Source organism: Antedon mediterranea, chromosome 11 (assembly GCF_964355755.1).
Source record: "Antedon mediterranea chromosome 11, ecAntMedi1.1, whole genome shotgun sequence".
In the NCBI taxonomy this organism is placed as follows: domain Eukaryota; kingdom Metazoa; phylum Echinodermata; class Crinoidea; order Comatulida; family Antedonidae; genus Antedon; species Antedon mediterranea.
The window spans coordinates 5,655,438-5,666,755 of record NC_092680.1 but is presented as its reverse complement, the minus strand read 5'-3'; the positions used below and the strand labels follow the sequence as shown (position 1 = coordinate 5,666,755).

The 11,318-nt window shown below is 34.5% G+C and overlaps 1 protein-coding gene across 1 annotated transcript; it reads right to left on the bottom strand.

Moving 5' to 3' along the window:
* Nucleotides 1–137: 137 nt before the first annotated feature.
* LOC140063066 (uncharacterized) lies at nucleotides 138–11,318 on the bottom strand. Its single transcript, XM_072109503.1, has 15 exons — nucleotides 11,314–11,318; nucleotides 11,026–11,155; nucleotides 9,482–9,621; nucleotides 8,983–9,207; nucleotides 8,465–8,706; nucleotides 6,528–6,673; nucleotides 5,614–5,823; nucleotides 5,300–5,517; nucleotides 4,863–5,094; nucleotides 4,399–4,672; nucleotides 4,025–4,287; nucleotides 3,670–3,901; nucleotides 3,422–3,525; nucleotides 3,004–3,180; nucleotides 138–2,745 (listed from the first exon to the last, which is right to left on the bottom strand). Exons 1-15 carry the CDS (start codon nucleotides 11,316–11,318, stop codon nucleotides 1,858–1,860), a joined length of 3,486 nt encoding a protein of 1,161 aa, XP_071965604.1. The 3' UTR covers nucleotides 138–1,857.

Below are 11,318 nucleotides of genomic sequence, written 5' to 3'. Positions count from 1 at the left end.
TGTTAACTGTAATCTTATATATAGACAGCTATGAGGTGTTTCTGATTGTGTTGCTATATTCACTACAAAACTGATATCAATGGATATCTACTTCTATCTTTATATTACTCCATAATAAATTTTGGAAAAATCTACAACTTATTGGTTTCCTTTTGTTTTCCATTTTTCAACAAAAAATTTAACAGAAAAACTTAGAGATGTTCTAAACTGCTCAGTCACAATCCTGAAATAAAGTTCATCTCTCCGGCCGTGATTTGTATAGGCAACACGCTTAGTTTTTAAAATAACGTGACAAGTAAAATGTTCGATAGATTAAACTTCTTTTATTTCGAATGTCATATCCACAAAATGAGCCCTGACGCCGATTTTCCACTAGACGAATTTGTTAGCGAGAATCAAACGCGTCAGCTTATATGCGCATGCGTAAAGATGGATTTGAAAGATGGAAACATGAATATGCGTATAAGCTAACGCTTACGCGCCAACAAATTCACCTAGTGGAAAATCGGCTTGACAGTAGTACTTTAGATTCAAAGAGTCGTTTTATTTCCAAGACCTGAATAACAAAGCAGAGTAAAACATATTTGCAATATAATTTATAGAAAAACAATTCCTTTCGTGGTTATAATAATGGATACAGAATAAAATATAGAGTACTGAATGAAAACCAGATCATATAAATAGAAATGTATAATGTGCCTAGTTGGGTTTGTTATGAGTAAAACAACCGTCCAAAGCATTTTCTCCAATGGAAGGTATAGGCTATGTCTGATGTATATATAAATATTATATAAAAACTCTTCCTTTTTGAAATTAATAAAACTATACTTCATTACAGTGACAATTTAAATACATGTTCCTTTTATACCGTGTCTATATAATATACCTGTACATATTATTGATATTATAAATGTTTATAAATCAAATAAATTAAAATTTTAAAAAGTATTGCTGCAATTATAATTACACATTATTTTAATGATACATTACTTGCTTTCCTCTACTAAGACAGATCTGAATTCCAACAACCTGCAGTTATATAATTATTTAATAAAGAAAAGTTTTGCTTATAGTTACATCATAGTTTATAGGCTATTCTGGCCTACATCTAGTATACTACCATCTATACATTAAAATATTGTTTAAAAGTACCGGTACCTTTTTTTATATAATCTGAATAAAAACTTCATAAATAATTTAGATATTGCCTTAAAATAAAAAAGATATGCATACACATAGGCCTACACTTAAATGTTATCAGTTAAACTTGCGAAAGAGTTGAACTGCGAGCTGCCCAATTAAACTGATCACGTCACAACGAAATTCTACTACTATTACGTAACAATGGAATGCGGAAATTTGAAAGTGCTATACGTCATTTTACATATGGGCTGACATAGGAATACACCTTACAAGATCTCTCCACTTGTTTCTATTTTGTGCAATTGCTCTTGTTTTTTGATAGATACATTGCCGTTTTGAGTTCAATGTTCGGAAGTTCTTTGAGGAATTTTTGGTCGTTATATTTTTAATTCGTTTCCTAAAAGTACAATGAGTTTGCAATATTGCAGGAACATTATCATCGCTTTAGACAATTAGAAATATACTGCAAGACGACGTTAGACTAGACCAGACATGGAAGAAAAGGGTAGGCCTACATTGTTTTTATTGTATTCATGTTAATAAACCATTAATTTCTCCATGTCCAAATGTTTAAGATACATTATTCAAAAGAAATCTAAACTTTTAACTTTAGAGTTGCACCAAATGATGCATAATTCATTGAACTTAGGGGATGTTTTAAAAGGTGGGAAAGAGTGAATGATAATACAAAAACACAGAACGTTTTGATGAAAATCATAAAACGCAACATGCCTTAGATTTTCTGTGATGCTTATTTGGTTCAGGCGGATTAGGGGTTGTTTGCCGCGGTGTTTCTTTAGGAGCATGTACCTCGGGTTTTGGATCTTCGGACTTTGATTCTTCGGATTTCGGATCTTCAGACTTTGCGTCCTCTGGTTTCGGTTCTTCGGTCTTTGCTTCCTCGGATTTCGGATCCTTGGTCTTTGACTCATCAGATTTCGGATCTTCGAACTTTGATTCTTCAGATTTCGGATCTTCGAACCTTTGTTCTTCGGGTTTCGGATCTTCGAACTTTGGTTCTTGGGGTTTCGGATCTACGAACTTTGGTTCTTTAGGTGTCGGATCTTCGAGCATTGGTTCTTCGGGTTTTGGATCTTCAGGTTTCGGATCTTCGAACTTTGGTTCTTTGGGTTTCGGATCTTCGAGTCTTGGTTCTTCGGGTTTTGGATCTTCGGGTTTCGGATCTTCGAACTTTGATTCTTGGGGGTTCGGATCTTCGAACTTTGGTTCTTCGGGGTTCGTATCTTCAAACTCTGGTTCTTCGGGTTTCGAATCTTCGGATGTGGGTTTCAGCTGATCAGAAACTCGTTCAGGTGTAGATGGTTTTGCAAACGTATCACCTTCTACAGGCTGTGCATGTTCATTAATTTTTGTAATAAGTTCGTCAAATTTTTCGTCGGTAAAGCTTTCCTGACTTGACTCCTTGGTAAAGTCAATGTAGAGAAGTTGTGTAAATGTCATGCTCATTGGACCTTCTGGTGGCCACGCCATCTGCTGGAGAAGGACCGGAATGATTGGTCGACGGAGAGCATCTGATAGACTGACTTCACGACGGCAGTTGGCTGACAATGAATACTTCGGTGTAACGCAGGAAATAACAACCTATAATACAATTCATAGACAAAAATATTAAACCTAATAATTAACCTCAACTGTGCATTGAGTACCGTTGGTAGTACAATCTTCGCGTGTTTAAATAGTATTAAAATTGTACATACATAAAACAAGTACGGTGGCACCTAAAATTGTGTCCTTTAGAACACTAGCTAGTATTCGAATATTTAGGTAGGTTAGGAACATTATTATATTATTGTTTATTTACAATAGTAGTATGTAAATAATAGAGTAGAATTGACTTACCTTAGCTTTGCGAAGACCTTTGTCAATTTTACTATATAATGGATCTCCACCGCCCATTTGTTTGATATCCAACCAACACGAGTAACCAAGACTGGTCAGTCGTTGGTACAAGACCTTTATCTGTGGTTGATGATCCCATTGGTATGATATGAAGACTTCTGGTTCGATTTCCGCTTTCTAAGTAAAGAACAAAACTGGTAATAAATTAGGAAAAGCTATGGTTGATTAAGTTAGTGACTTGATAACATTTTGTAAATAAGCCCATTTGTAGAGCACACATCAATCCATCTCTACAATCAGCAATAAATTATTGAATTAATATGATTACAAGGGCTTATTATTTCTAATATTTACTATTTAGTTAGTGAGTTTACGTCAAATACTCTTTATATACTCCTGTATAATTAGTGAAAATTACCTGCTCAGATTCTACCACTTTGGTTTCACCGGCTTTATCATCTTTCTTAGCTTGTTTTATTTCTTGCTCAGGTGCTTCAACAGTTGGTACCCAACTTTTGTATTCTGAAAAAGAAAAACGTGATTCCTAAATCAATCAATGATATTAGGTGGTTATAATACGTTTTGAATACTTCTGAAACATAAAATACCCAAAGGAAGAAAAGGCTACAGTAGGACATTCAATATTTAAATAGAATCTTCACTTACCGTCAGTAATTTTTTCTGGATCGGGAGCAGCATAATAACTAACTTGCGCCAATAACTCTGCAAATTTGGTATCAACCCAAAATTTATCTCCTCTGACGTAATGCTTATCCGTGAAAAATTGGATGTAAAGAAGCTGAGCAAAAAGCATGCTCATTGGTCCTTCCGGAGGCCAGGCTGTACGCTCAATAAGGATCGGTATGATTGGCTTGTTGAGCAGATTCGCCAAGTTCACCTGTAATGAAGATAAACATAATAAAGTATTTAGTATTTAAAGTTACCATGTGAGTAAGATTTCTATAATTTGTTGAAAGCGTCGTAGAGATATAGCCTAGTTAATCAGTAAATTTCTTTTTACCTCTTTGTTGCAGTTTTCTGATTTCGAATACTTCTCAGTTGTCATACACAGAAAAACTTTAGCAGCTCTCATTCCTTCGTTGATCTTTGCATATAAATTATCTCCTCCTCCCATCTGACCAATGTCCATCCAGCAAGCAAACCCTGCCATCTCAAGATGATCTCTTATAGCCTTCACTTCAGGTTGATGATCCCATTGGTAACTAATGAATACTTTAGGCGGTTTCTCTGATATTTCGGGTCCTAATTTTGGAACCATTGCATCTATAATTTTAATGAAAATCTGAATTAGAAACATGATTGGCTTTCATTATACAGTAATGTTTATATATTAATTGTCAATGAGAAAATGTGTATTTATGTGTTCTTGATTACCTGCTTGTTCTAAAGATTCTTCAACTATCTTTGCAGCCTCTGTTTGTCCCATATCTTGTAACGCCGTCAGTATTGCATATGTTGCATCACTACTCTTATGGGTCGTGTACCATTCGGCAAGAATTGCCATAGTCGGGTCCGGTGACAACGCCCAGTTCCGAATGTCCTCCCCCGAGTAGCCGAGACGTATCGCCAAAAATCTCCAATCGTAGTCAGCTTCTGGATTTAGTAGTTTTGAAACATCACGTGACCATTTTGGTGCATTAGTAATCGTCTAGAAAATAGATTTTGTCAGAAATGTTGTCATAGATATGTGGTTTTTACTTAAATATTGCAATCTTTTCATCCATTTCTTATCTTATCATATCACATCACACGTACTGTAAGTCTATAATTTGTGTGAATCACATGAAAAGGATTGTTAATCCCATCTTAAATGTTAAATATAAGGAATAAAATCTTACCTTATGATCTATCTCGTCGACTTTTACAACGGTTTCATCAACAACTTCTTCCAACTCTTCCAATCGTTGTCCTTGTTCTGCGACGTCTGTTTTAACCGCCGTTATTTCCCTTCCTTGTTCCTCAACTTTCTCTGTAACTTCTGCAACGTTATTTTCTGTGTTTGTCACTCGCGTATCCAATACCTCGATGTCCTCTCGCTGGTCTACAATGTTCTCGTGTAAACCTTCTAAACTGTCGTATTGAGGAGAAAAAACACCAGCACATCATTTACCGGTGCGGACACAGGATGTTGGAAAGGGACCGAATTGAGGTGTTGATATCTTCCCAAGAATAAAGCTTTTTTTGATAACCTTAACAACCCAAAAGGTTTCCCTTTCCCATGCGCTTGATTTTCGTGAGAAAAACAGAATTTGTACGTCCATCTCAAGTGACTTACCTTCTTCCTTCCATAAAATCGATGAGTGAAATCACCACGTCTCGTACTCCCATCTGTGCACTTCCCTTCATGGCCTCTATCTCCTTTCTGTATGGTGTTAAACATTGAGGATATTTATGGCCTATTCTTTTCATTTCCATTAAAACGATACCCTGGTAGGACGTTTGTATTGTCTGAAGCTGATCAACTAAAATCTTTATGATTTTGATTGCCCATTCCTATAAAATTTGAACAAAGAAAGTAAAATATATTTAACAAATTGTCAATTCAATATTAAGGCACTTTTCGTTTACATTTGAATTTCCACCACGTACCTTATTAACGGTTCCAACACTGGCAACTATCTTATCTACGTAGTACACTGTGTTTGGTTCGGAATCTAATAACCCATTAATACTTTCAACATGATTAACAAATTTTTCTGGGTATTTCGCAGCAATTTCACCAAGCACCATGAGAACTTGGTATCGAATATCCGACTCATTGATATCTTCAATGATAGTATCAATATGTGGTACTAATGTCTGTAATAAAACAACTATAGCATAAATATTATAATAATACATAGTAAATTGGCGTAATGCACTTACTTATTTTTTTAAAGACCAATATGCGTCGTTTTGTGATGTATTTCCACAAAGACATTATTTTTTTAGTATCACATTCAAATTCCGTGATACAGTGTCACATGGGGAGTCTGTATCATGGAAGATTAGATACATTTTAATTTGCTTATATTTTGTTTATATTGTTTGTTATTGTGTGTCGTCTTGTCTTGTTGAGGGTCCTTTAAAATAAGCTCACCCTTTCTGGGTCACCTTTAACTATGGTGAAATGATAATCATAATAATTAAATAGATCCTTATTTTCATATTGTTTGATAACATGTACAGTTTTTAAACCTTAGGCTTGTGTTAGAAATGCCGGCAATTTTGAACGCCATCTTGGATTTGAGGATGACCGCAGTGAATTTTCGATCAACGGTACAGCTCTGAATTACTATTAAGGGTTTAGGCTAACAAAGGATTTAGTGTACTTTAAAGTTTGTAGAGAGGTGGCAATGGGCGCTCTCTAAACAAGCTCTTGGACCTGCCGCTTATTATATTGTGCCTAGTGTTTTGATTTGAACTGAAGATAGTGCATGTCTTCAAAATTATGACCACGTTCGGACCAGTTCGGACCAGTTGTTTATCTATAGGAATATTTAATCAGTTTGTTCTTGCCTTACCTTAGTGGAAGTTTTCGAAACATTGTCAAATAAAACATAAATATAGTGTTTCCTTTTCGCATCCATGTCAGGTAACCTTTCTAAGATTAAATCCATTTTACTCATAATCTTCTCAGGACATTTAACATACAGTGGTTTTAATGAACCTAAAAATAAATAATAATAATTGTTTAATATTCCTACAAATTTAATAATTGATGGCCATAATAATAGTAAGGGTTTATTGACGAAGAAAAAGAAAACATTTTCAAGTTAGTTTCCATTGGTAAGTTGTAGACTATATTTAGAAGTTAAATAATGTTTGTATAATGGACATAATTTTCAACATAATTATAAGTTCTTTTTGAAAGATTTTCTTTTCAACACAAATATTTGATTTAGGCCTGTTACAACCGCTAATGTAGAAAACGCCAGCTAATGTCGAAACAACCGTTAATGTATAACAATCCACCGCTTATGTAGTAAAATCTCCAGCTTATGTAGAAACACCAACAGCTTATGTAGTAACGAAAATTGCCTCCCAGCTTATGTAGTTACTATCGCCAGCTAATGTAGAAAATGTTATATATTTTACAAAAATGTCTATAATTCATGTGCAAGCATCGATCTTTACTTAGCTATCAGTCTTTCCACCTCTCGTAAGCGACCACCTCTCTTAACGACCACACCTCTCGTAAATGACCACCTCTTTTAAGGGACCACGATCTCTTTCTCTCTATTAAAGGACCGCTTCTCATAATCGACTATCTCCCGTCACAACGATCTCTGGTAAGTGACCACCTCTATTGAACGTCCACCGTTTCTATTATTAAGGGACCACTGCTTATAATAGACCACCTCTCGTAAGTGATCACTTCCTCTCATAAGGAACCGCTTTTCATAATCGACCACCTCTCGTAGGCGACCACCTCTCTTAACGACCACACCTCTCGTAAGTGACCACCTCTTTTAAGGGACCACAACCTCTTTCTCTCTATTAAAGAACCGCTTCTCACAACGACCTTTGGTAAGTGACCACCTCTATTGAACGACCACCGTCTCTTTTAAGGGACCATTTATCATAATCGACCACCTCTCGGAAGTGGTCAATAAGAAGCGGTCCCTTAATAGAGGTGGTGGTCCTTTAAAAGAGGTCGTCACTTACGAGAGGTGGGGACGTTAAGAGAGGTGGTTCTTTAAAAGAGAGAAAGAGGTCATGGTCCCTTAAAAGAGGTGGTCATTTACGAGAGGTGGTCGCTTACGAGAGAGGTGGTCGATTATGAGAAGTGGTCCCTTATGAGAGGAGGTGATCCCTTACGAGAGGTGGTCGATTATGTGAAAGGGTCTCTTAACAGAGATGGTTGGTTACGATATGTGGGTCGTTTTAGAAAGTTGGTTGCTTACGAAAGGTGGAAAGACTGATAGCTAAGTAAAGATCGATGCATTTGTAAAATGTATAACATTTTCTACATTAGCTGGCGATAGTAACTACATAAGCTGGGAGGCAATTTTCGTTACTACATAAGCTGTTGACTGTTTCTACATTAGCTGGTGTTGATTTTTATTTTCTACATAAGCTGTTGGTGTTTCTACATAAGCTGGAGGTTTTACTACATAAGCGGTGGGTTGTTCTACATTAACGGTTGTTTCGACATTAGCTGGCGTTTTCTACATTAACGGTTGTAACAAGGCCTACGTTATAATTCTTTGTATAATATACCCCGGCAACAATTTGTACTATAAATGTATGCAATAGTTCCAACTTATTATATATTTTGAGCTGATATGATATTTTGACAATATGACGTCATCATTAAGACTATTCAATTCAAATTTAGTTTAATAACATTGACCATATCATTATTATTCATTGGTGATTAAATAATAATAATAGAACAAAATGGCGCCGCCTTCCGTTTGCGAAAGAGTGTGAATGCAGCGTTAATCTGATCACATACTTCCTATACTAGTATACATCTCATCGTCGTCTAGAAAAAGGTCAACGAGTTCTTCTGTCCACGGCACAAATGTGTCCACCTTTTCGTACATGGATGATATCACACTAGACGCAGAAGAAGTTAACTTCTTGATGTCCGCCCGTATTAGAGTCATTACACCCGGGGCGAACTCAGTCATATCAAACATAGAAGCCTGTAAATGAAATAAAAACGCTCCAAAAAAAATATTTGAAAAGAATGTCCTGTTACAAACATTTCAAATGTGAACCAAACAAATATTTAATTAATGTCAGCGTATTAATTTCAGCTGGTATGTATACATATTTCTATGTACATTAATATTAAAGTTATAAACAATAATGTATAATAATAATAAATTTTAGTATTTTTATTCTATTCAGGCCAAAGACAAAGAAAACGATGATAATAGGAAGAATTAGTGATGAATGGGACGTTATTTGATATAACGTATCTTTAATACAAAATGCCTAAAATTCAAGATTAAAGTTATAACACACAACATAAATATATATTGTTGTAATGTTTTGTTAAACTCTGTCCAAAATGAGAAATAGGAGTACTTTGTAAAGTTAAAAGCAATATTATTTACCTTTGGAATGATGAGTTTATTTATTATTGTAGATGCTATTATTCCCCATCCTGTCAATGGTTGACCTTCTAACTCTTTTGTCAATGCATTCTTCCACATTCTTATAACATCGTTTAGGTATAATTTTGGAGGGCTAAAAAATGGGAGAAAATGACATTAACATGGCCTACACACCTCAAATCATTCGTTTTTTCCGCTTTCGTTTAAAAACACCGGTAACACCAGTCCAAGATATTTACTTCATTTTTTTAAACTCTCATTTTTAAAACCGTTTTTCTGTTAAATAACTGAACGTAAACACAGTAAATTTACAATGTAATTAGTTAGGTACTGAAATAAGGAAGATTAATAGGTCTAAGGTGAAAAACTAAAACAATGGCTTATCGTTCAAAAGCTTGGTTTCTTACCAGTTGGATTCAAATGCAATTTCCAACGACTCTTCCACAAGCCTTAGTTCGAGGGGACGATTGTCTTTTGCCATTATATCATCAAATGTTGTCATCCACTCATCAATAGTCTTTATTAACTTGAGTATAATAGTCCTGTCCTTTAAGTAACAATTAATTATCGATTAGATAACCCATTTGAAAACACAAGCATTAGCTTTCTACAGAGTAGTTAATTTCGTTAGCAAATGCCCTATTTGAAATTACATGATCGAACATAATCTTCCGTTTATTTCATTTCATTCATTTTGTATTTATTTCGGAAACGGACGTCCATAGTTACAAAATCAATTGCATAAAATAAGTTTAAATACAAAGACAGACACAAAAAAAAAACACCGGTATCAGATCATCTCAGGATCTCCATCAAATAAGAATATAAAAACAATTCTGTAAATTAATTGGCGGTTTAAAGTTCCTAATGCCTTAGAACTATTTATATAATATTCAATTACTCTCTCGTCGTTCTACTCATATCTGAGTACTCGTGACCATTCTGATGAGGTGTCTCCATTCTTGCCGATCTTGAGCTTCATTGTAGCAACTGATTATTGGTCGGTTTGCAGCACCACTTATACCATCAATCCATCTGGGTCTCTGTTTTCCTCTTTTTCGTTTCCCCTCAACTTTCCCAAACATAATCATTTTCTCCATACTATCTCCATCCCGTCTGGCAATATGTCCAAAGTATTGTAGTTTTTGTTTGATAATAGATTCGATTAATGTGCCAATTACAGCCAGTTAAAAATGTACAGATATTATAGAAAAACTTCCGTAGTATATACCTTTCTAATGAAAGTGTAACTAGCCGTAAAGCTTTGCTTGCTAGTCTGTATAGCACACATGCTATGAATAAATTTACCTTATCATCGATTGATTACTATTACTGTCGTGTTTACAAATGTTAAAGATGTATTGTTCCTTTGACTAATTCCAAAAAAATTTTAAAAAAATATTTCGAAAAATGTGGGTAATTTTGAAGTATCATAATAGTTATTAACTATCACCAAAAATTTGTCGAAGAAAAAATCATTTAACTGAAATACATACTTTTTTGTTAAAAAAATAACTTTGACTTCCAGTCAAAGTTTCGATCAAAACATATCTCATAATGCAACACGCTAATTTGGCTACTCTGTATGCATAATCATAAAACTTCTCGCGATCTATGTGAAAACACCTTTTCAACCGTGACGAGTTGTAAACTATCCTAATTAGCATCACACATAATGCATACTCGTGTTCTGAAATCTTTGTTTACTTTCGCTCGCGACGATTTTCCAGACGAAATGTAATCAAATTAATTTACCTGTTAAATACGTAAATTTTCGACTTAAAGTGAATAACTTTAATATTACTTTGATATGGCCAATTTAAATTTAGAATATTTTGACCTTCATTTTTTTTGTGTTTCAAGGGACAATATGCCTACATCTTTAATCAATCTAGCCTTTTAGTAATATCTAAACTTTCTTAGATACGAGATTAAACTATAAATAGCTTACTTCAACATTAAAATCCCAGCGATATGTCAATCCTAAAGCAACCTTAAGATTAATATAGTTGAATTTCTCAAGACAATTTATCAACAGTTGTACAAGCTTGATTTCAATTTTCTTAGCCACCTTATCTCGTCTATAAAATAAAGAAAAACAGTTAAAGACGAATATCACCTGTACAAAAGTTACTATACAGTAATGATTAAATTGTATATTATTATTTAAACAATATAATACGTTTAAATTAGCTTTGTGTTTCAAATTGAAGCGTTTATTTTGTATTGTCGATCAAACTCCAT